Here is a 26543-nt window from a genome sequence, read left to right as displayed (position 1 = left end):
TAGCTTAATCTGTACTTGGCAAAAATTATGTTCCAGTTTTGCACATCTTGTTCTATAAATATCCTTCTACTTCAGGCAACAGTATTCTGGCCTCCCGTCAAATATGCCTTTAAATTTTTTTGCAGTACTTTTTTTTTTTTTAATTAAATTAATTTTACATGTCACATGGTTTTACATGTGAGTTCCAGGGTGCTAGTTAACATGAAATCCCATGTAAAAAATGACCCTTATATTCTAGCTTTTTCTTTTCATCCTGAGGACTTCTTTAGTCATTCTTCTGACGTAAAGGGGAGTTTCTGAATGTGTCACTTGCCCTGTGAATGGTGGTTTAAAAAAACATAGCATTTCTTGTGCAGTATGGCAAAGAATAAACTCCAAAGGAGCACTTGTTTCAAATCCAGCAACCTGAGTAGTCTCTAACTCTGTGAATACTTAAAAAACACATGAAAAGCAAACTGAAGTAGTAGTGTCCTGACCTAGCTGTATCCATGTGCTATTGCATGAGAGATAAATAGGCAAAGACCTCTTTATTGTGGTTAACTCTGTCTGTACCCACTGCAGGACTGAAACTGATACTCCAACTGGGAACGTCAGGGCAGACCTGGTTTCTGGTGCCAACAGTGTGCCAGCCTGTTTCGAAAGAAACGTTCCCCCTGGCAAAGCTAGCCAGAGCTATGCTCAGCTCTCCCAGCTGGGAGTTGTTCTCCGCAGCCTTCATATTTTCCAGGAGCTGTACCCGCAAGCCATTTACATCTCTGCCAACCGATGCCCAGGCCTTAAGTGGAGCTCTTCAGATGTCAGATGTCAGATAAAGCGGAAATGCAGATACTCTGACATGAGAATAGTCCTATTTTTGCTGACACAGTTCTGTGATTCTCCTCTTTACAAAGCATCCTATGCCAGACTTAAACATCGGTGACATTTGGAAACACGTGGTTGAGTTGAGAGTCAAATGTCAGTCTTAACTTTTGCTGTTATTGCTTTGTGCTGGTGCTGCAGCTTTTATCAAACTTGAACATCTGTCTTTATTACAGTTTGCTTTGCAGCTGTGCTCTTTTTTGAAATTCAAAAGTTACTTTACAAACATTAACTCAGCTATTTCTGAGATGTAGTGTAACGAGCATGTGTCATGCTGAAGGCTGTGCTCTGTGTATATAGCACACAGAAAAATTCTAAATAAAAAAATTTTCGATAGTCTGTTATTTAAGTTAGAGGAGGTTTTAAATAGAAAGTCTCAAACATCTGTTACTTAAGCTAGCAGAGAACTGTTAACAGTCAGAATGCCCTATCCAGCCATATCCGCTGCCATCCACAATGATCTATAAGGCTTTATCTTCTCTGTGTACCAGCTGTTAGACTGTGATGCTATCCATTACACCATCAGGGAGGAGTCCCCTCCACCTTACACCATATTTATAAACCTAATTTATATCAGTGCAAAATGGGCCAGTCTATGAAATGGAAACCTCCCTTAAATTTCGTACTGCAGGAAGCAGACATACGGGAGACTCTGGCAGATACAGCAAATGCAAGTGTTCATCTTTTTCTTCAGTGTCCTGTTCAGCCCTCAGGTCTGACCTGAACTATTGTGTACCTGTTGCGCAGGTTTCCTGGGGGCCACGTGTTGTTTCTGCCCCTCCGCAGGTGCCTGGGGCGCTGCAGAGCCTGCCAGTGGCACTGGCCACCAGCGTTCAGGCCAGCGGATGCTTCCCGCGTAACTGGGGGTTTGCTGCCCGCACTGGGCGATGCTGGAGGGAGGGTGGCAGAGGCGTGCGCCCCGCGCCTGCCCGTGCGCACCCATGGTGTATGCAGCCCTGGGAAGAGGGGTCTGGGGGACGGGCTAGAGAAAGGTCGGAGCAGCTGGTGAGCCTGCTCCTCCGCTGGCTAACACCTGTGACATGAGACAAGAAGGTTTATTTGCTATTGAGGCTAGAAACTGAACCGGGATCCTTTTTCCTTTACTGCGTTCATTACCAACCAATCACCTTTTGAGGTAGGATTCTTCAACCTGTGTAGATTTTACATTTAGTGTATTAATGGGTAGGGAACAGTAAGTCACAATGTGAGTCAAGTTGGGTGATGGTGCAAAGATCACAGAGCCAAGTCAGTGGTAAAGACAGAACTTGGAAATTCTCAGTCCTGCTCTATCCTTTTGGCAATTTTTCTTCCATTTTTCTATAACATTTTATTAAAGGCCAGAAAAAACTCTCATCAGCTGAGCACGAGAGCTGACACAGTACATATCTTCATCATAGCTGTTTCAGGCTTCAGTGTAAATACCTCATACCTTTATAGCCTCTTTCAAACCCAGCTCATTATGATCTTTTGTGTAAATCCTTCTAAATTCGCAGATAATTGACATGACAGGCTCGAGGGGCTTACAGCCAACCATGTTAGTGAAGCTACTTTAGGAAGTCCAAGTGCTGAGAAGCCTAATATATTATGGGAGAAAAACAAATGATTGCCCATGCACAGCAACAGCTATTCTAAATGAAATACCTCAGTTGTTTTCAGTTTTATTTTTTTCACAAAATACCCAAAGGCAATAATCCACTTTCTGGATTAACAGCCTGTAAAATATTACTCTAAAAAAATTAAACCGTCTTTGAGCTTACAGTAGCACAGAAGGCTTCAAGAAGCACTGGAGTCTCCTCTGTGTTGTATTAGTGTAACTTGAAACCATGATGAGTGAAGGTTTTTTTTCTGCTTTTACAAGACATTATAAGTTCTGTCAAAGAGTGTATAAATCAGACGTCATCCTGGGAAATATGTTATAGTATCTAATAATAGAAATATTCTTCCTGGAATGCCAAAAATCATAAGTAAAGCTATATGTAAATGTATATTTTTTTAATTTCTCAGCATTTTAAAATGTGTTCTGTTCCTCTCTTCCCCCATTTTTTTTGCTGTCTGATTTTCTTTTGTCTCTAAATTTCCCAAAACTGAGGTCATGACATTTGGTAACTTAAAAGGATATTTACACATGGTCTAAGGTGATGAAATGTATATGAAATTTATAATCAGATCATCTCCTTAGACTCCCTGTAGTCAGTGGAGAGAGGTGGCCATTTCGAAAGGGTGATTCAGCTTACTCAAAACTAGGTTCTGTTTCTGACTTGCCTACTCTTTCTGCTTCTTTTTTTTGACTATGGAAGGAGCATAGTCAGTTAAGTTAGGTGTCTACATTTGGTCATTTGAGTATCTTCTTCTATGCTATATATTTTAAATGAAAACTAACTTTCCTACATAAATTATTATGTGAGTAGTTGTACTAGTGCAGTAGCTTGAGACCTGTATATTTTGGCTTAAATGAGTATTTGCAGCTATGCACCGTAACAACCCTACCTACTCTCTCGGTATGGAAAATCCTTATCTTTAGATCTCTCCTTTTTTTTTTTCCATCTCCCCAGTTCCTTCCTTGGTGGGATAGGGAAGAGGCTGTCAATCCATGTGTGTGGTGTGACGTATCAAAAGCATTGCTGTACTCGTTTTTGTTTTTTTTTTCCCTCCATATCTTAATGTGAACTTCTTAATGTGAAGTTCACATTAATATCTTAATGTGAACATATCTTCATGTTAACTTCTGCCTTCTGTAAAACATTTTGAGGTCTGTGGGTGAAAGTGCTATGTAAGTAACAGTATTGAATCTACTGCATTAGAGATATGTGTGACTGATTTCAGACTAATTAACATAAAGTGTTATATGTCTCCAGTGTGGCCTGAGAACAGAAAAGCTGATGATCAGTAAGGAAGTTTCTAAACTTGTTAACTGATTACCATAACTCCATTCTATTGTGTTTCTGGGCAGAGCGGTACTAGGCAGCACCCGCCAACTCCTTGGCTGGGCACCTTCAGGGAGCAGTGGGAGCTGTCAAGGCTTCCTTCCTCAGTGCTGCTCTCCAGTTCCCATCTTTTGCACTTTTGACCCTTTGGACACCACTTCTTCCCTGTTTTCCTTTTTTATTCCCTGTGATCATTTCTTTTCCCCAGGTTCATTTGTCAGACAGAGCGTCTGTCTTGATGTTCTTCTGTAATGGAGGAGATCAATAGGAATATTGGCTGTAAGCAGATGCTAAAGGCTTCTTATGTCTTCTGGCATTAGTGCAGATGCAGTGTCCCATTGCTTCAGCTCCCTTCTTGACACCCTATTTAAGTGGCACTCAGTTGTCCATTTCCTGTTTGAATATTTCCACTGATCTGTCCTTTGCCTCAGGATACAGAATTTCCAGGTCTTCATCCATAGTGGGAATGTCATGCCAACTGTGTGAGGGTGACAGCTGACTTTTCTTTACTCTTCTGCTTAAGAACTCATGCTAGTCTTTTTGGTTTTATGTGCCAGTAGCTTGTGCCTCTTATGGTTCAGAGGGAGTTGATCCCTTTCCGACAGGCTTCCTTTGCTACAGAAGTGTCTCCTGACGAATCTGAATCTTTGCTGCTTACAGCCAGGCATTGAAACTTTGTCTCTCTTCCTCTCTCTCCCTGTCCATTTCTGCCTGGGGAACTAGCAGCATTTCAAAGAATGCTACCAGGAGAACCTTGGTATTCAGGAACATTTTCAGGAGCCTACATTTTGCTTCTAAATTCCCTCTTCTAGCCATCCTCACTGGTGTCTACAACCAGGAGCTCCTCTGTGGGGCTTATGATGAGCAGATGCAGGTTACTTTCGGGCTCTTGTCTTTGCATGTTGCAGGTAAGTCCACCAGCAAAACACGCTTCTTCATTCCCGCTTGGGTTGATGCTTTTACAAAAGTCAAAACCTCAGGGGAGGTGAAGTTATAGTGGCACAAAAATCAAGTGCTGATTTAAGGCACAGGCAAAGAAAGAAGTTTCCTCTGAAATCAGTTTGATGGGCCACAGTGACTCCATTAGCATCACTTTTCCTCATCAGTTCAAGAGGCCAGGACAGAGCAGGCTCCCCTGCTCCTGTCAAAGATAGCCATGGCTATGCTACCAGTGTGTCTGCTTCTTTTCTTCCTTCCCTTGCTCCAACCTATACTGAATTTATGTGCCTAGCCCCACAGAGATAGGGCAATGCAGTGGAGCAGGGAGGAACAGGAGAACAGCGACGGGGAGAGAGCAGAGGAGTGCATGCAGCGCACTTCGGCCTTCTGTCCCTTTTGCTGATTCTGTTCTCCTTCTCCACATGACTTCTGAGAGAAGCTGTTCACATAGAGAACTTCTCCAAAATGCTTTATTGTGTCCTCATCCTGATAAAAATACTTGTGCTCAAGGCAAGGTATCTGTGACTGATTTTGGATTTAAGTGTGTGAGTGATTGATGACCCAGTTGGCTTCCCTAAAGCTTACAAAAACAGCTCTTCAGTTGGTGGGACTGGTAGTTTTCAGTCAAAATAGGTAGCCATATGTTTTCTGTAAAAGTTGGATGATGTTTAAGTGAACTTAAGATTTTTCTTTAGCTTGTGTCAGAGTTGATTGTAGAAGGCTGGTGGGGTGCTGAAGTATGTTACTGGCAGCATTACAGATGAAAAAGAAATGGAAATGACGGATGGAGACTTGCTTCTCTCATGCTGCCAAGGCCTTTTAATACCAAAGGATGTTCAAAGTGTAGTCTGTGTTGATTTTATGTTGTTCTATGGTTTCAGAGTTTTTGTATTTGTAACATTGCATATGGTTAAATGGGAAGCTCTCAAGGACTCTAAAATTCACTTTGTAATTTGAATTTTCCTGAATACTTGGTGTGCATCACAGAAAATCATTCCAAGTTTAGTGTTCCAAATTTGAGGTCACTTGATACATGGGTTTCTGAAGTGTATTCCTCCAGAAAAATTAGCTTTTCTTAAGTCTGATAGGTCATATTAAATTTTGTGTTCAGGAATTAAAGCTCAGTTTTGGTTGTGTTCCATACACTTCATTCACTTGATGACCTATATGACATGGCTACTACTTGGTGGCAAATTTGAAAACAGCATAAACAGTTATTCTTGCAGTATAAAAATTAGCCTAACATAAGTTTACATAAGAGAAGTTAAACTGCAAATGCAGGGTGTATAGTAGTCAAGAGAATTTGCTGTCTTCCTCTTTTCAGAAGAACTGGTTGGTTAAATTAGACATGCAATAGTTACCAACTGTGCCCTGTGTCTAGCCAGTTGCATGAAATATAGGGAATAGGCATTTTTTCCCAGTCTGTGTTTTTTGAAGATTTCTTTCCTTTGGGGAAGATATAATCCGAGTCCAGCAGAAAAGGTAAAAACCTCTCAGAAAGCATTGTCCATCCAAATGTTTTGAGTGGAAGGGAAAAGCAACTGAAGAATGAAGGAGAGGAGAGGAAGGGGATTTGAGTGGGGCACGGGCAACATGGTGGCAGAAGGCAATTGCCTGTGGGGTATGGCTGCTGCATGAGGGGGCTCAGATTAGGGGATGGTGGAGCAGAGCAAACGCCACGGTGGGGAGGAAGCAGTGAGTGGGCAGAGGCTTCTGAGGAAAGAGGCTGCTTTTTGGTTACCTGATCCTTTTTCCTCCCTCATGTGAGCTGCTCCTTTGAAGTGGAGTCCCAGTGCGTCTTCTGTGAGCTGCTAAAGGCAGGCCCTATCCTGCTACGTGGGTGTTAGCAGACATGGGTTTATTATGGCAGCTAAACTAGCTGGTTTCTTCCACCAGCTCCATTAACACAGACAGTACAGTGTGGTTTTTTTTCCCCTCCTTCATTGGATAACATCACGGCTGTGTAGCTGCGCTGGTCTCTTCCCTGATCAAAAACGGTCTGCACTTGCGACCTCCTCTCTGCCCTGCCACTGCAAATTGGCAGTCAAGATAGGAGGTGGCCCCTTCTTACAAGGAGGGTATGAATCCTCATAAAATAAAGATAACTTTTAAAGTGTTTTTTTTTTCAGTGAGCCAATTTGTAGCACAGCCCCCAGGAATAGTTGTACGGACATAACAGCGAGGCAGGGGATGTTAGTGTAGAGACAAGTGGTGGCCAGGAGGAACAGGGAGACTCCTTAAACTAGTTTAGCAAGCCAGAGATGGTGGAGCGCAATGAAACTGTGTGTCTGCACTTAGGATCGATGTGGGATTTGCATGCCTCCGAGTTCGGCATGCAGAGTCTATAAGGCGTTAAACTACAATTTGAAGAAAAGGATGATTACTCACAGGGGAGGCAAAGGGTAAGTGTGATGTAATGACTCAAAGACTAAGCAGAGGTAGACGGTTACAAAGACTAATCTGTCAGGCTAACCTGATAGATTTTTTGATTGGCAAATTCCCTATCTTGGCAAAGAGTGTGTGGTAGGTCCTTTTATCTGGACTTAAGATAAAAATATCTGATGCAGCATTATAAGGCAAAATATTAGCTAAACCAGAGCAGAAGGGGTTAGACGAGCAGTTGTAAGGAAGATATGGAGTTGACTCAGGAGGAAGATCTACAAGCAGTGTTAAAAAGGAAAGCAAAAGGCTGGAGAGAGGTTGCTGCTTGAGTTCCAGAAGGATTTGTCCTTGCGCTGTTCTTGTTTAATACTTTTATTAGTGACCTTTGCAGAAATATCAGCAAACTTCACCTGCCAGATCATAATGATATGTCTAATGTCTTCTACAATACTAATGGCTGCAGCAGTACTGGGAGGTTTACCTGGAAACCCAGGGGTGTAGGGAAGGAGGAGAAGGCGGCTAAATATTGAGGGAAGAAGGTGGAGGCAAAAAAGAGAAACACTGTAATTAGTCACGAGTTAGGAACGTACAGTAACCACCATGTAATAAGGAGAAGAGAGCCAGCGATTCAGACCGGAGCTGGGATTTCTCATTTGCTCCACTTCTTGGAAATTTGCAGACATAGATGTTGTACCCATTTAACTGGAACAGAGCTCAGGAGGGAAGAGCATTTCAGAAGAGTAGCCTTCATCTACCCATGCTAACTCCTTAACTGCAGCTCTGCTTGATAGTTGCCTAAATGATATTTAATTACTTTAAATTATAGCTTCAGCAAGTGGGATAGAATTTCTTGCTTTCCAAAATGTCCAGTAACCTGATGGTTAGACTCTCTTGCAGTGTGAAAGAAGTGATTTCATACCCTCCTATGCTGAGTTTGGTGCCCTATTTCTAGGTAACTGACTTATTTGTTAAGCTATTGTGTGAATATGCGGCCACTACTGCCCCCACTCCGTATTGTTCATGTTTTTCCAAGGAAAGGACAAGTCTTGTTGCAGTGGTTTCCTTATTTTTAAAGGCAGATGGCAGACTAGCCTGGATCTGGAGCGAAAGGAAGGATCCACTGGAGGGAAGTGGCTTCTTAACAGCATGGCTTCAATGGCAACTCCAGAAGTGCCTTTTGATTTGTACATCCAAGTGCACAGTTCCCACTTCACTTACCCCATAGACCACGTGCATCTCCCACCTATCTGCTGAGAGCCTATGGCTGCTCCAACCCAAACAACGCAGGGTGAGATGAGGACACCAAATCTCTTTTGGTACTTGTGCACCTCGTCCTCTGATCACACAGGAGGATGTCAGATGGGACAGTGTTGCTCGTTCTTAGATCACAATATCAGAAGCTGCTCCAACTAATCCCTCCGCCGCTCAATAGAGCTGCGCGACGTCCTGAATGCAATGGTTTGCCTGCAGCTAATTTCCATTGATTGCAGCCAGCTTCAGGCGGGAGGCTGGAGATTAAGATGGCACGGCTGGGTTCCTGACCTCTTAATTTCCTGGTTTTGTAGCGTTGATTTTTGGGGGGCTTTTTTGGGGGGGAATGTGTCTTCTGAATTGGTGTAAGAAAATACTGGCTACCTTAACTCTGTTTTTAGTGAGACTTCTATACTGACATCATAACAAACATAGCAGAGGGCAATGGTATTTCCATTAGATATTTATTAATAAAAGCACTAGAGGCCAGTATGCAAATTCTTTCCCACAAAATTCTGAGAAGCTCCATCAAGGGCAGGTTTGTCTCCTATGTATGTAAATATTGAATTTTGACAGAATTTGAAATCTGCAGTCCCTTTTCTCAGATGTTTTTCTTGTTGTCTAACATAATATCAATAATTAACAACAAAGTAGTGACAATGAGAAACAGTACTATGAATATTAACTTTGCTGTTTTATTTTTAAGTTGTCTGCCTGAAAAGTTTCCCAAACTATTTCCTGGTGGAATCTCACCTGGTATTTCCCCTCTCTTGGCAAAATAGTAATCAAAGAATTTACCTTATCATGGGATCTTGGAGGCGGACATGAAACACAGAGGACAAAATGTTTTATGTCAGGGATGAAGAATAGTGCTAAGATGGCTAGAGACCTGCAGTCAGATGGTTCACTCTCAGATGTGGAAACCTGCCAAATATCCCCAATGGCCTGGCCTTTTTACCATGGATCCGTGTCATTGACTGAGCCCAACAAGTGTCAGGATGAATTCAAATAGCAGAACTGATTGCTGGGAATCATTTATGCCCGTCTGCCTCTCCTCAGGTGGGAAATGCTTGTTTAGATTTTGTCCTGCCATTTTGAACTGGTTTCAGACATTTCTCAATTTATTGTCTGTCTTTGCTTTTCAGCTGCAGTTCTTTTCACCAATAACCTTATGCTGTGACATTTTACTGTGTTAGCTTGTAAAGTCAGCATACAATAAAATTTTAAAGGATCCTGGCTTTCTTAAAGAATATATTGATCAGCAGTAACATGAAAGCTACTCTCAAGTCCTGCATGTTCTGAGTTTTGAAGTAGGAGCTTATATGATTTTAAATTCAGGAGAAAACTTCTCTAAAAATGAGCCTTTCTACATAACCTTTTCTACAAGTGAGCCCAGAACAAACTCTGGAATGCAGGGCTGCATTTTTGACTGGGTTTGACTTGATCAAAATTTTCATGTGGCTACTATATATTGGTCCAATTCCAGGACTAAGACCCACCCCCCCAGCTTCATATTGTTTAAGACACACGTCAAGATTCTGCAAGCTGTGCCTGCAACATCATATTGTGGTTTCTGTGAGTAGAAGTTTATATTTTATTTTTGCCACCTGGTTTCTTGCCTCTGCTGAAGAAAGTTACAGGAGTTAATGTAAATAAACACTAAAAGGCAAAACTCATGATAAGATGGCAAATATACCATTTTAAAATCTGCCTGTGAAGCCTTATTAAGCAGTCCAGTTGTGAAATGTTACTTTTGAATGTTGCTGATTTAGGTAAAAAGACACCATTGGTTCAGGGACTTGATTTTTGCAGGACTAAAATACTGTGTTTGAAGTTTACTAAAAGCATTTCTAGGTAGTCAGTTTTTATTTGATCATTGTTTTATAAGCACATACAGAACGTATATCTGCCTTTATAAAATAATGCTGTGTATATAATCTGTATATTGTCAGCAGGCATTTATGTACATCTAAGACTTATCTTTTAATATACAGGATTAAAAAAATGAAGTGCCTTATAACCATCTTTTACCAGTATCTATCTTTTTCTTTTATGAAATGTCATATAATTTAAAAAAAATCAACCCCAAACAGCACTTTGTTCCTAAGAAATAACAAAGATGAAATTGCCCCTGTCTTGGTATCCCAAAGTTTTCCATGGTTAAAGAGTTTTCATTGTCTAGGCCATAAACTTTGTTTTCAACACGTCTATTTTAATTCATGTCCCCTTATAATTTGTTGTCTAAATTCTCAGTGCAGATATATAATCATTATTTTTACTGCAGAAATGCCTAGAAACCCCTACTATGGGCTCTGTAAGTGCTAGATACTACATATCCAAAAAGACAGTCCCTGTGCCTAGGAGGTTTTATCTAAATAGATAAGGATAGGAGGTATAAAGTCTGGATTGCAGTATTTTTTTCAATGTTTTAATTAAAATGTTATACATAAGATAATTAAAAGCCTGTAAAATAATCTCATTACATATTAAAGGATAACTCAGCTGCTAGAACAGAAAGAATTACTCTGTTCCTAATGTTAAAAGGTTGGTAGGCTAAATCACCCCATCTGATGTCAGCGCACAGCAACAGCAAGCAGAAAGAACTGCCCACATGCAACCAAGGGCCAGGTTCGTCCCTGGATATCTATGGAAACTCTGCAAAATCGCTCAGGTTTCAGTGGTGCTCGTAGTACTGCAGGGCGATGGGGTGGCTCTGATTCATGCAGCGTGTTCCTGCTGTCGGTCCATTGCGCAGCCTTGTCTGCCAGCCGTGGTTATGCTCCCTGCCGTATTTTTTGGCCATTTGTTCCTTAATGGCTTTGATGGGCCTTGGAGAGCTGGCCCGCAGCTGGAACAGCGACTCAGGTACAATCTTGCGATACGCACAGAATTGCCTGGAAGAAAGGGGAACGGATTAGCGTTGTGTGAATTTCCTCGGTAATTGGCCTTTGCAGATGTTTGGAGAGCTCATTGCAGAAGCAAGCCAACTACTTCATTGCCTCCTGAATCCAGAATGGAAGTATTTTACATATAGAACTAGTGCAGGGATAGGTTCCCTTTACAAATCTTTCAGGTGTTAAGCACTAAAGCCTTACAGGAGTGGCTGCTGCTGCTGCTGCTGACACTGCAGAGACTAAAGTCAAGAAGATAAAGGAAATAGAAGGAGCAAGAGAGAGATAAGGGAGGAAAGCTAGAGAGGCAAATGGAATCAAATAGAGAGACAGAAAGGAAGTGGTGAGAGAAGGAAGAGATATAGAGAGAAAAAGGAGGGAGACTCTCCAGAAGGAAGAAGAGATATGGAAACAGTGGGACAGAAACAGTAGCTGTAATTGATTATAAGCCAGGAAGGAGCTGCAACTCTTACTAGTGAAGACGTGTACACAGCTATAGCACTGTATAAATAAAAACTAGAATTAAGCTGGCTGTAATATTATCACCCCTTATCATTTTTCCTGCTCAGAAGGAATGTGGAAATTAAAATTTAGAAGTGAACAACCAAAAATATTTCCATGATAGTGCAGCAGGCCATCACTAGGTAGAAAAATAAAGTCATGATACATGCATATATATATATATATATATATATATATAGTTTCATATATGTGCATTTTGTGTAACTAAATGTGTACAGGCATGCTAGAGTTGGCATTACCTGCTCTCATGCATATTCCGTGATGTTCAAATAAAATTTGTTGCTAAGCTTTCCTAAGAATTGCTAGGAACTTTCTGGTACAAAAATGCCTGATGGAATTTTAAATGGTAGCTAAAGCCCCATCACTTGCTTCATTTTATCAAGCGAGTAGTTCCTCAGAATTCGCATTTTCTTCTTTTTTAAACAAAGAGATTGAAGAAGTTGCCATATACTATGTTCTAGAAGTAAGAGGAAATTAAACTTCATCATAATCTACTGCTGTGTAAGACCCCATTGCTGAGCCACTGTAAATATGTTTGAGCTCATCAATAGTATTTTTAAAACATTTTGTCCTGCAGAAGGTTGGAAGGAATTTTTGCAAGTATTATTATACCAGAAAAAATTGCCAATATGTTTCTTCTGGAATAAAGCCATGAAAATCAATGGAGAACAACAGTGTCAAATTAATGTGGAGGCAGTGTGAACGAAGAATGGAAAAAGGCTGAAAGGGACCCTCAAAGTTTTATTCAAACATAGGGGGAGCCTTTTTTATTCTTTCAAGATGACAATTAAAACAGATATAAAATAAGAAATGCATATTAAAGTAAAGAAAGTCTGTTGTACATTCGTTAAAACCAAGTAAACACAGATTTTGGGGAGCAGTCTAACCTTAGTGCAACATGTGGTTGGAGTCAGAGCAGGACACGTGGTTTGGTTAGGTGTGTGGCAGTGTCCAGGGACTGGCCAGGGTTTGAGTCAGGAACGAGACTCAACTCAGCGCTCTGCTACTGACATTGGGTTTAACATTGCTTTTTTTTGCATAATCCTGGCACATGGAGCACCCTCTTGGCTGAGACGAAATGCTACTTACTGGGCAGGCTGAAGGCACTGTGCTGTCAGCTGCTCTTTGCTGCAGCTTTTAAGAGAAACCCCAGAGTGCTAATGCTTGCTGGTGGATATGCTGGCAGGAAACGTGCTAACTCGCTGGGGCCTAGGATGCCCGAGCACTGGGGGAGCAAGCTCCTGCCGCTGGCACCAGAGTTAGGACCAGTGCCACGAGATCCTGGCCAGCTGCTTGTGCTCTTGCTGCCATCTGTCCTGCTCTTGCACAGCTGGAGCAGGCGGGATTTAGTCCTCAGAGTGAGAGGGCTCTAGCTCTTTCTGTGCTACCTTAAATTGAATTTTAAAATAAAAAATGAAATCTGCCTTATGCTTAACTGCACTCCTTAAATGGGGAATTTTAATAATGTGCCAACAGCAGCAGTTTGGAGTATCTTACCGAGGAAAAGGTCACTGTGCCCATAAGTTATCCTAGCATTTGATCAGTGGACTCTTTTCCAAAGACTTTAAGTCTCATTATTCACTGCTTATAAAGTCACTTGAGATATAAAAAGTCTTTTTATAGTAATGAAAGAACTCCCACAATTAGCCAGAAGGCAGCCATCTATCTTTTTAAACTACTCAGTTCGGAGGAGACCAGGAGTTTCAGGCGTCTGTACGTGGATGAATTGTTATGACAGTGATAAGTGTAACATTCATGCGGTGATGCCACCCTTTATGGAGTTCGTGGAAGCTTGGGATTTTTTTTAAAGGTGAAAGAGAGACATTTATTTTAGTGAAGTGTAGAACACAATCTCCTGAAAGGAGAAAAGTAATTACATGTTATTTACAGAGTCCTGGAATCTGCCATTGAGCATCTTTCCTTGTTTTGGGGGAATTGCAGTTGATTAAGAATGTAATTAATTTGATCTCCTAAAACCTTAATGGCAACCACCTTTTGAAGTGCCTTGTTCCCTGAGAAAAATACATACCCTGGAAAAGAAATTGGAGAGTGAGCTTGTGGTGCAGCAGAGAGACTGTGAAGTTCACAAGAGAATACGGCATTCAGTGCAGGGATTTAGAGATAAAAATTATTTGTTCTGAACACACATACTGGCCTTTGACTGTATTTTTCCCCACCATCAAAGGGCTGCTGTATGTGGTAGATCTCCTGAGAGATTTATATAATGTCCTATCCACAGATAGAAAAAAGTTTGCAATGATTTATGTAATGAATGATGGTCTAATTATATCAAGAAGTGACTTAAAATATTTTATGCATGCCACTGCTAGTTTAGTCTTTATTGCCCTCAGGCAGAATTGTAATATCATCAAAAAAACTGTTTGTCAATATTAAAAGCAATTTACATAGTAAATACACTCCAGCCTTGTTACATCACCATCTGGGGTAGCTGAGCATTTGGATCTGTATCGGGAGGTGCTGGCGAAGGCGGACCTCACAAGTGTTCAAATTGTCCAGCTGTCGCTGGGGATGATGACAAGCAATGGCATTCCCACTGGGATGGAAGTGGCCAGGTTCAGCGAAAGGGCAGCGGGGTGTATTTGGGCAGAAGGTTTCAGGACAGGAAAACCAAGGGAAGAGGAATCAGGAGGCATGAGAAAAAAGGAGCAGCGAGGGGAGAAAAAAAGGTCCATGGGGAAAGGTAAAGGCAGAATGAGAGGAGCTGAAAGCCTCAGGGAGAGGAGAGAACAGAGATGGACCAGAGGCAACAAAACAGGGGAGAGGAGAGAGTGAGGTTAAGAAGACTAGCTGAAGGAGAAGGAAAGAAAGATGTTCATAGCAACACATCTGCTGGGCATACTCAGGGAGTCAGCAAAGGATGATAATGGTTGCTCACAAATTCACATCTACCAGCACTTGTCTCACTGTGAAACTAAGCAGTTATTCTTAAATTTAATTTATTATTTTCATTTCACTCACAAACCAAGAGAATTGCAAAAAATCTTATGTTCTCTTTTTCAAAAATCAAGTGAAACTTTTCTGAGCTGTTGCTGCGTGTTCAACGTTGAAGGAGTTGATAGGATCTTTGTGAGTTGTGCATTGCTCTAACACAGCGTGAGGAGAGGGAAGGCGTTGTTCCCTGGTTACATGGACTGCCAAGCCTCATGTTAAGAAGCAGAGGAACTGAGGCCATGTTTTGGCCACAGTTTGAAGCTGCTAGCTCAATAGTGCTTTTCAACTTGTTGGAGTGGGCATAGTTATCCTGGTGATGTGAATGTGGCATTGCAGAATCCAAATGTTTTTCTGACATATATCTCAAGACAAGGGCCCAGATCCACAAAGCAACCTTAAGCATGTGTCTCTTTGTGGCTCTCTTCTCCCGGGGTGGATGCTATGCCTGATTTTCCATACACTGTCAGAGGATAGTTAAGTGCTCAGAGGTGCTTGTGGCAAATGGCAGGTATGCCTAACCCCACCAGTTGGGAGCAGCCTTAGAGGCATGCATGTAAAACACCATTTTTTTCCTATACAGAATACCTTAAATGCAAGTAGCCATTCAATGAATTTGGGATTCAAAGCCCAAACCTTCCTCCTAAACAGGGGTCCTCTGCAATTCCTTTCCTTACAATGAACTTGACTTTTCTTTTAAAATATGGTGCATGATTCTGCAGCCAAGTCAAAGTTTTAGGAGACACTTCTTGTAGTGACGTTTTTGTTTTAGTTAGAGATGGCTAGGTAGAGAAAAAGTCATGGAGAAAGAGATACTGAAGTGGAGTTTGTATTTGACAGAGAGGCAAAGTTGCCTGTTGGCTTCAGATCAATTGAAAGAAGGGTGCTTTTTTATGGCAGTTGCTATTTAGATAAACAAAATCACTGAGAAGTTACTGGGTAGTCACTCCCTAGAAGGAAGTTTTACAGAGGGGAAATAAGTATATCTTTATATTTTCCAAATTTTAGCATCCTCCACTTTGTCTTGCTTAGGTTAAGGTTTAGCACATGCTTTTCAGCCTCAGTAGATTTCTGCCAAATATTGGGAAATGGAAGTGGTGCTGGTTACGCTTGGGAAACTGTACAAAAGGCTGCAGTGCTGAGTGTTGCCTGTGTCTGTTCAGTATTGCATAACCAGCTATCCTAGCTAGTAAACAGGACAAACTTCAGCTGTGTAGATAATGTCAAAGTAATTCTCATCACAAACCTTTGGTTCAGCCTGAGGAAGCAGCCAGAGCCTGCACGTTCAGTCACTCTGGGCTTTTAGGAGGGAAGACAAGATTTGGCGATCAGGGCAACAAAGGATCAAATGGGAACAAGCATCACTTAACTCATCTGGCTAAGGAAGAAGAAATGTCATTAACCAGCATAATAAAAGTTGTCTCTTTGTTGAACTTGCCTGAACCCTGACTGAGACAGTGGTATTGGGTAATGGCTGTATTTGCTACCTTTCAAATTAACTTGCTCAAGAATTGCAGCTTAGTTCTGAACTGTAACCTGAAAGGTCGCTGTGTTGAATGCCATTTCTTTAGATGAGCTATCGCATTTGCTTTAGCAGAAGAGTTGCAGCGTGCTCTTCAGCACACATGTTACTGGTAGCTCCACATGTCCTGTGCTCTGCCTTACTGCCCAGAGAGTGTCACAGCTGGCAGGTCTCACCACTGGTAGCTTTTCTAGAATGGCTGAAGGCTTAAATCTGGGAGGAAGGTGGTATTTTTTGTTCTTTTTCTTCTTTCTTGCAGTTCTTCAGGAAGGGCTCAGATCCCTGTCCAAAAGAAGCACTGGTCAATCTAGGGGACAGTGTTTGGTCCTTTTTGCCAGCTTGCAGTCCAAGGATATGCTCCAGGGTGTGGTTGCCTGGATATATTTAGGCCAAGGGACTGGAGGTGAAAAGACTGCAGTGATGAGAATAGATTTAGCACCTGTCAGGTCAGAGGCATCTTCTGCATGGATGTTGAAATCTCCCGGGACAATGAGCCTTGTGAACTTCATCATCAAGTCAGACAACATCTCTGTCATTTCTCTAGAAGCTCTTGTGTCTAGAGGTCTCTGGTTTAACAGAATATGCCTGTTATTCTTGTCTTTGTCCTTTCTGATTAAATGTAGAGTCTCCAAGGATTTTACTTCAGCAGAGCAGATCTTAAACCTTAGCTTGCATATGCCAGGTATTTTCTGAGGACAAGAGATTATGTCTTGAGTTGTGACAAACCTTGTGATTGTTGCATTCATGTGACTATGCACCTTTCCCTCTCCCTCTCCCTTCACTTAATATGGGGGAAGTAAAGACTACGGGGAAACATATCAACATTTTTGGCCCTTTTGATTCAATAATTCTGGCCAATGTTAACAGAAATTATCAACAGCAGAAAATTATTTGAAGACAAAGGTATTTCATTTCTCAGTCACAGGCATTTAAATCCTGCAAACAGTCTTGGTTCAAGGACTGATTTTTTTTTTTTTTAAGAACACAAATTGCAAAGACAACCTAAAGAAAATTTGCCTCCACATTTTATAGTCAATGTTTCATTATTTCCTTCTGTCCCTCCTTCCTTCTCTGCTGTTCACTTCTGCGTATGTGGGAATAAATCTATATGCAGTGGTGCTGGCATTAGAAATGGCAGTTGGCCAAAGTCAGTTTATTTGTGCATCAAAGACAAAGCCTGTTTGCTTGTTTATTTTCTGATGCTGATGCAGTTTTGCATGTGGCTGGATTTGGAGTGAGCATTCGAAGGGGATGGCCAGGATCCAGGCAGTGGCCACCAGTCACTCTGGGGGAGATGTTGACAAGTGGCCCAGACTTTACAGTGTATCCAAAAGAGGGGGGAGAGTGTTCATTAAACAGAAGCTTAATCAAATGAGGCAGGAGTACGGTTTACATGAGAAAAGATATATTCTTTACTTAACATTCACGACTTGCTTATGGATTAATTAGCCCATCTGCTACAACAAATGTATTCCCATGTCTTTGTGTTGACTGTTAAAAGTGACTGATTCCTCTATCCACTTAAAATAGTACCCTAGATTCCACTGAAAGTAACCTTTCTGAGGCAAGGAATTTATTTAATCATCCACTAAGAATCTGTAAGTGGCTTGTTGTAAATAAGTGCTCAACTGTCTATAGCTCCCAGGGTAACTATATGTGAGTGTTAAGATGGGAGATAATGCAGGAGGCAGAAAAGCCTTAAAGAACCTAAATGTAGAGAGCTTTCGAACCCATCTGTAGTATTGGCTTTAGGTTTTAAAATACGTTCTCCCTTTCCAACCCCAAGCAGGCAGGACAGCTGCCAGCATACAGTAATTCAGCTATAGATTTTCTTCTGAGAAAGGAAGCATTCATAAATTAGGTGACCTTTTTGCAGATTGACAAAGTGTGTTGATGAACTTCAAGTGACAATTAAAACATGTATTGAGTGTCCTAAGTGCTTGTGTTTTATAAGAAACCAACATAAAGGATGGAATGTTTTTAAAGTCTTTAAATTAAATGTGCATTTAAATGAAAATAGAGGTCAGCCATATGTTGCCAGGATAAATGGAAATGGGTATCCTTTGTGATTTTTCAAACTCATGTGATTTTTAAAATATTATTATCCTTTTGAAATAGTATTTGAAATAGAATACATGACATTATTGTGAATGTATGTATATTCCCTCAGAATAAGTGATAAGTATCGACTGATGTGAATAAACAGAGCTTCTGGTTTTCCAAAGAAATCTAATAATATATTTTGTAGGCTGCAGTGTTATCCAAACATCTTTTTGCTTTGATGCAAATCTGTGCAAATCTGATGCAGATCTGTGATAAAGCGGTCATCTTTTGCCAAATATCACATCCTGATTCAGCTGGAATACAGAAGGACTGTGTGTTTTGTACCTAAATAGGAAAAAAAATCTGATACAGTGCTATGTGGTATTTATTCCCAAGCATTTGCTTTTAGGAGAAGAACCGTATCTCTTGTCAATACCTTTTTATAAGTATTAAAAGCATTTTGGAAGAAAGGAAATTAATTTTTCTCTAAATATGTTCCCAGGACCTTGGAGATGAGAGTTATTCAGGCCTGTAAAACGCTCTTGGTATGAAAACTGCAGAAACTGAAAACTGTGAAAAACTGTTCCCTTGATAGGCTCTGATTTTGAAGCAAGTGGAACTGAAGAAGGAGTAGAAGACTCAGACTTTAAGCTGTATCTCTAATTGCCTCTATTAGACATGGCTGATTCTGAACATTCTGGCAATTTAACTCATGCGGTTGGAGAAGATTTGCAGAAGCTTGCTCCTTTAGGGAATTTCTTTGATTTTCTTACAGTGTAACCTGTTTTTTGACTGTTCTGGCCCTTCCCCTTACATATCACTGATATCTTTCCATGTAACTTATTCCCAAGGTTGTAATTTGATGGATGTTAATTTAAAGGATAAAATCTTAAGATTTTCTGGCCTCAGTCATCAGTAGATATGCTGCAGTAGATTTAGGTGGCTAAGCTAGTCACTGTTTGTATTACTTGATCACAGTCGAGGCCATACTGCCATGGCACTTCTAGGTATTCCAGGTATTCAGCACAGTGAGTTTTGATCCTTTTTAGATATAGATGTTCAGGTCATTTCTAGCCTAGTCATAACCTCATATAGCATCTGAGCTAGCTAGAAATATCAATTGACCTTTGCATTAGTGGCTACACTACAGTGTGGTTATTTCACATGTCCTTGTGAGTGCATGTGGCCATGAAGGTACTGCTTCTTTAGCAGTTCTGTCAAAGGAAAGTTGTTTCTACCTTGAACTCAAGCTGGAAATGCATTGAGTTAGTGTAGATGTAATTAATGGATAACTGTGTCATAACCATCCACATGAACAGACAGAACTATGGTTACAAGTGATGCCTCAAATATGACATTTTTAATTGCAAATGCTTCTCCTGGCAGACTTTAAAAAGTTACTGTAGGCTGCTGAATGGCTCTTTTGAGTTTGCTGGTGGTGGTCTTGTTTGTGTGGTTTTCATTTTTTGATAGGAAAGGTCAAAGAATTTCCTTAATGAAAGAGTGATGTAGAAAAGCAGTTTTGTTGTCAGCCAGCATTTGCAGACATCAGGGCAAGGTCACTTATGGAGTCTGTCCCGTTTCTGGGGAGGGCTTTGACTTAGTTCCTTAAGCAGAAGTTTTAAGACTTCATTATCTATACAACAAAGCTAATTTGGGCATGAACTTGGAATACAGTCCTATTTCTGATTTATTCCTGGTATGGAGATTTTCCCTGGGAAATAAATTCAAGTCAGGCTTTGGTACCCTTCAAGTATTCACATTTCTTACTAGAAAATCAAGCCTTTCCACCCCAGCAGAGGATCATCTCAACTGCACAGTGTCTTACAACCATTTCATGTTGTATAGCTGTCAACAGCAGTCCCATTGCTTTGGAAACAGCCCAGGATGATATTTATGTGTAACAATGTTATGTATCTCTGTTCAAGGGCTTAGCTATTGACAGCCATTGCCAAATTAGCCCTTTCGTTTTGTAGTGGGCTGATACTGGGAAAGTTTGCCCCAAACACCTGAGTTCAAAGGAATTTAGCATCTCCCAGAATGCAGGTATCTCTTTTAATACAAAAAGGCCTCACTGCTACTGAAAGGCATTTGCTAATTTAGCTGTACTGGGAAAAAACTTTGCCATAATCTTTTAGTTTTGCCAAAATATGCTGCATTTTCAGCACAATTTTCTTGTTTTGAGGATGAGTTTTTTCCCAGCTATGCCATCTGAATAGACATTTAGAACCTTATTGTCTGTTAACAACTGTCTCCAGTCTTTTAATCTCCTATTTGTAACAAATAATTTCTTCTGTTTATGTTTGATTTAGATTTCACTTTTCTTAAAAGAAAAGCAGCTGACTGTGTTAGTCAAATTTTCCTGTCTGTAGTCTTAATGATTGTATAATGGCAATAGCAGATAAGTGACAAAACATTTAAAATTGGCCTTGTTTCTCTTTAGACATCCCAGACGTGTTTATTGACATCTGCATTAATAACAATACTGTGCCAGAAATCCTTTATCACAGTTGTATGCCACAGAAAATGTTGACATTGGAAATAAAAGGCACCTCATTTTTTATATGTCTTTTACAAGGTGAATGAAATAATTTGAGAGAGGTAATTCTAAATGTCCTTTTTAAATTATGTGCTCTCTTTGCTGTGTTCAGATTCCATTGGGACAGTTACGGAAGAGATCAGATCATTTCTATTTTCTACCAAAGACTGAAGAAGATAGTTCTCCTCCCAGCCTTATCTCCCCTCTTGCATGAATGCCACAATGAGGTCCAGTCAATGTCAGCATGTGGTTTGACATACTACACAAACAATTCATCCCCTATATTTTACACCCATATTTTTATGCTGCCTTTTCTCCTGATAGTAATTGTTAGTGTATTTTTCTGTTTTTCTTTAGGTCAATGGGAAAGATCTCTCCAAGGCCACTCATGAAGAGGCAGTGGAAGCTTTTCGTAGTGCTAAGGAGCCCATTGTAGTTCAGGTTTTACGACGAGCCCCAGTCAACAAAGCTCATGGTACCTCTCAGGATGTTCAGCTTGTGGATGCTAGCACTCAGACTGACATCACGTTCGAGCACATTATGGCCCTGGCAAAACTAAGGCCTTCCACATCTCCAGTACCTGATATCTGCCCTTTTCTACTTTCAGACAGGTATGGCTTTTCTTTTTTGGTTGTTTTCCTATGTAACTGAGGCATTACAGTGGTAGGCTTATAGACTTCTCTTGAAAAAATCTCAGGAACACTTTAAATAAATTATAAATGCCATTGATAAACCTTGTCCCATTCAGGTGTCAGTGAAGTTTTTCCTTAACTCTGCTTGTGGATCAGAGCTATAAGAAGGAATCTTGGCTTTGCTTACTTTGTGCTCATGTGCTTGTTCATCCAGAGCTAAGCCCAAGTCCAGAAGAAAACCACCTCTGTCAAAATGCTAAAAGGCTTCTAGACAGCTAAAAAGAGCAGTATTGCTGCTTTCCTTTATTGAGAATTTCTTACAGAAATCAAGGAAGCAAATTAAATAAAGGTCCCCTTATCTAACATGAAACATTCCCAAAAATATAGAGATCAAAAGTAATACTCGATATGTCAAATGTCAAACACTTTGAATGAAATTTTCCATCAGCTGAATTAATATTCTCTGAAACTGAATTGAATGTAAATATCAGCATGGAGTCTTTATATAAAAATAGGTACTAGTCTTCTTCCTTTTTGGACTTCATTGCATGAGTAACTACCTCTGTTGGTTGACCCTTGCCCTCCACCTGTAGCTAGGAAAGCTATGATAGCCCTAAAGCTTTTGCACTGATTTCCCTGCGTGCTGCACACCTCTGCAAAATTGATGCTGGCAGAGTACAAACTGCTTTTCACCTTGATGTAGTTCTATTTTCAGAAGTTCTAGGTAAGCTGGGTGGATAATCATTTCAGAGATAGAGAACATGGCCAAATGCTTATTGTTGTGAAGCTTGAAGCATGATATATATATATTTTTAAGTTTTTATTGGATAATCCTAAACAGTGCTACTGTGATTGAAATGTCCACGCCCTCAGTATGGGGAAAAGTTTCCTACCTCTGCTTGAAGTGAAGCCACACTGGGTGCTGCATGTTTGGTATCCAAGTAATCTGAGGATCCAAGATCAGCCTTGTGCCTAATACTGTACCTAAGTGCATATTGTAAAGACCTCATTCTTCGTGCCCAAATCCCATGCAACCACACACTTTGCCACTTGGTTGTCACTTTAACAGAAAAGGATAATGCAAGTTGCTTTATGTGAGTTCTTGAACAATTTGTGAGCCTGGGGTTTTGTATAAAGGTAGTTCAAGTGTTAATAACAAAATAATTGGTGGGTTGCCTCAGGCCATGATACAGCATGTGAATCTGGAGTTAAATGTGTTTATGAGCATAAGGAATCCCAAATTGTCCCAATTAGGTAGTTTGGCCCAGAACAGAGCCTTTTAAGAAATTACCCTGTGTAAAATCTGACAAAAGGTGAATCCAGCATAATGAACTAAGCAGGAATCTGAGCTTTTGAAAAGAAAACAGCCCTTGCTCTTTGCTTGTGCTATTTCTTTCAGGCTATCAGACCATTCACAGTAGCATTCCAGAGATGAGAAAACTACAGAAAAGTTTTTTTTATCATTTTTTTAATTTAAAAAGCTATTGTCTCATCTACTGTTGTTGTACTGCTTTGTTCCACGTAGCTGCCATTCTCTTCACCCAGTGGAGCATGAATTTTATGAAGGTAATGAGTATCTTTCCAGCCTGCCTGCTGATGCAGATAGAGCAGAGGACTTTGAGTATGAGGTAAGATCATTGGCACACTGCAGCCTTTCTTTCTGTGTTTGCAGATATGGTATTTGCACAGCTGATAGCAGGCTGCTCTGAGAAAAATAATAGTGGGAACACTTTTTTAAAAGATCACCACCAAGGAGTATTTTATTTTATTTTATTTTATTTTATTTTATTTTATTTTATACCTGTGCAGTGTCACAGGCTTTACTGGGGTTACCCATGTGAAATGTGAAAGCAGAAATCTGCATTGGGTTTTTACATACAAGTTCAGGAAGCATATTACACATATACCCTCTTCAGGTGGTGGAGACTGTAGATCAGCTGCTTTGCTTTTGCTGTTTTAATACTTTAAAAAAACCTTTCCAAAATTAAAAAATGGTAACTGGAAGCTTAATTGCTTTTTTTCTTCTCATTTTAAGAATTAATTGGCCTTTTTTCTCATGCCTTAGGGATCAGTCTTGCAGATACTTGGGCGTGTGCTTGAATGTTTGTAAGATCAGACTACAACTTTGAGAATTAATATAATTTCTATTCCTTGCTCTTTGATATTTGACATTGTAAGTGTTGCAATTACAAGAAATTGTGCTATAAGCCACGAATCGTTCTTTGCTGTTCCTGCATTGTACTCTCTAGTGACAGGGGTGGATATCTTTCTGAGCCACTGGAAAATCATTATGTGTAGCTTCCCAAAATGATAACATGTGATTGGTGATGCTGCTCTTTATTAGATTTTTATTTCAAGGTCTAAATAGTCTTCTTGCTTGTCAGTCATTAGCTTTTCATGTTTTCTGCTATCATCCAGTAACAAAATATTTCTAGGAACAAGCATAAGAAGCAGATGGTTCTTTTTTTTATTATTAAACAGTGCTGAGTCTTTGCAAAACTTCAGGTTACTGTATTTTAAATAAAAGTGATTATAAATAATTAAATATCTTTTATACAAGATTAAAAACATTTTATCCTCCTGTTTGTTCTACCTTAATAGTATGTAAAGAAACCTTTTAAAAGGTTTCACATAACTGCTTGACATTTGGAAATGAAACAAATGGGAAAAGCTTTGGCAAATATGCAGTGTGTTCACTTTTATCTTGTCTTTAGCAGATATGTTGCTCTATTGCAAGTTCAGCCCATTGTTCTTTTCTTCTGGCAGCCTGGGGAATCTGAAGTTCTTCCCCCAGGAAGTAGAAAAATCAAATAAAGTCTACTTAGTGAATCTCAATCAGAACAAGCAAACTTTTATTTGAACTCTTCAAAAAATCATTTCTAGGGATTAGTGAAATCATTATTTCTTCCCAGATGGGTTTTGGTGTGATATATAATAGCAGAAGAGTCTCAGAGCTTAGGTTCCATTTTGACTCCACATGCCTAATATAATTTTTAACTTCTCTGTCAAGTGTGTTTTTTTACAGTGCTTCTTTCCTTCATGTAGCAGAAACTGTTTTTCTAGTAATATTTAATAAATTAGTAATGCAATCATCTGGAAAGAAGAAATGGTTGAATAAAAAATAATTTTTTACCATTTAATCAGAATATTAGTGAGATATTAAAATACTAACAGACACCAAATTTATATAGAGTCTACAACAGTGGAATCATGTCCTCTTTATGACCATTATTAATCCCTAATAATAGGTGGCATAAGTATTATGACAGTGGTAAATGCTCAGGCAGGTTTTCCATTGCCTGTAATCGCTACTAATCACACCATCGTAGTCATTAATTTGCTGTCAGCTGTGATTCAGTTGCCCAAGGCAAACTCACTGAGTGACTGAAATAAAGCATGTTTCATGTGAAATTTAAATAGGAAAGGAACTGTCTAGCTTCCTTTGAGGAGAGGGTTATATTCTCCTAAACATGGGAGTTTCAAAGGAGAAGTAATAACATCTTGGAGCCTTTAAATAAAAAAGCTCTAAACATGAAATACATCCCCAAAATGTAGGCCTGTGTGGTAATGTTATGGTTTAGGTTACTTGTTAGTTGGAACTATTGTCTGTCATTTAAGATCCTTATAAATTATTAAGCTTGCCTGCTGTAACCATGTAGCTGAAACAGTCGAGAGCATTGTCCCCAGAGACATAGGTCTCCCTCCAAAACAGAGTCTCATGTGAGACAGAGTCAAAAGGGATTTACTAGCTGCTGTTGTGGATCTGCAGGAGAAGCAGCAGGGCACTTGGGAGAATGGAGGTTGTGGTTCGATGCAGTGAAAGTCCCTACAACAGTGTTGGCTTAAGGTGTACTCTCCTGCAGCTACTCGATCCCACCCTAGCTCTGATGTTTTGTGGCCTCTCAAATATATACCAACATTAGTGTTTGTGAACCAGATATGAGAATTTACCCTTTTTTTTTAAAAAAAGTTTTTAAAAGGGTTGTTTTTAACCTAGCCCAGCTGCCTGATCTAATTTCCAACATATCTCCACAAGCTGTTGTCCTGCCAAAATTGAGGGAGTGGTGCACTGCAGCATCAGAGAAGAAAGAAATGGTCAAGGGCTTGGAAAGACAAAAACTTTTAAAATCAGTATTGTCTATCTGCTATCTAAGAGTGAAAGCAGCAAGAACAGATGCTGCAGAAGCTCTACTAATGCACCCCTGAGGGGAAAAGCTATGGGTTGCATACTGGATGAAAGAAGTGTAGAACTATGACCCTCCTTTGTCTCATACCATTTAATTTTCTGCATTTAGGAAAATAGGAATTATTATTATTATTATTATTATTATTATTATTATTATTGTGTTTTGTGAAGAAGCAGGATTGTATCAATGCTTCCTGATTTTATCATTGTTTTCTTCTTTGTAACAACTTTCTGGTCTGAACATTGGCTAATCACATACATCAGAAGAACTATCTGGCGTCAGGATTGTGGTCCAGTTTCCAAACTGCAGATGGCATTCCCATTGTACTGAAAGGATACAAGTAGGGAGCTCGCCAGTCTCTATGGCAAACAAGTTTTTAAATGGATTTAAAGCAAAACTTAGAGATTTCAAAAGAGAGAGAAACAAGATATTCAGCAGAAAAAGAATTAGAGAAACAGCTGGAAATTTCCCAGAAATAGTTAAAGGTGATTTGGTCATCATTTCTGAGACAGCAACTGCAGAATACCCAGCCAAGTTAGGAAGCCCAGATGGGACATTTCAAGTTTGTAGTAGCAGAAGAAATGAGATGACTGGCAACTGGCATGCTGTAGACAAGACTATTTTCTAAGAAATGGGATGTCCTGGAAAGCTTTCATCAACTTGGATCTTGCTTACAAAAATATGGTGGAGTTTAAGTAGCTGAGTTACCACCATAAGAAGGAGACCTGATGCTCACATATGATAGCCAGCCTTGGGGAATTGGACTTGAGCTTGCCAGTGGATTTGGTAGGATTAGACACAAGAGTTGTCTTCTCCATTTGTAAGCTAGAAAAATCCAGTGGGTTGTGCTCAGATTGTCACAGCTCAATAAACTCAAGGACGAGCCGATTGTCTTGGAAAGATA

The 26543-nt window shown here is 40.1% G+C and overlaps 1 protein-coding gene across 2 annotated transcripts in view; it reads left to right on the top strand.

Annotated features, from left to right (window-relative positions):
- The window catches only part of PDZRN4 (PDZ domain containing ring finger 4), a 258102-nt gene that overhangs the window by 192919 nt on the left and 38640 nt on the right, over positions 1–26543 (top strand). For both annotated transcript variants that reach the window (XM_067289951.1, XM_067289952.1), the window contains exons 4-5: positions 21178–21431; positions 22978–23080. In XM_067289951.1, the coding sequence (XP_067146052.1) occupies positions 21178–21431; positions 22978–23080 (357 nt within the window). The remainder of the gene's footprint in view (positions 1–21177; positions 21432–22977; positions 23081–26543) is intronic.

The sequence above is a fragment of the Apteryx mantelli genome, chromosome 1, assembly GCF_036417845.1.
Source record: "Apteryx mantelli isolate bAptMan1 chromosome 1, bAptMan1.hap1, whole genome shotgun sequence".
Taxonomy (NCBI): Eukaryota; Metazoa; Chordata; class Aves; order Apterygiformes; family Apterygidae; genus Apteryx; species Apteryx mantelli.
This window is presented reverse-complemented; position numbering and strand designations above follow the sequence as displayed.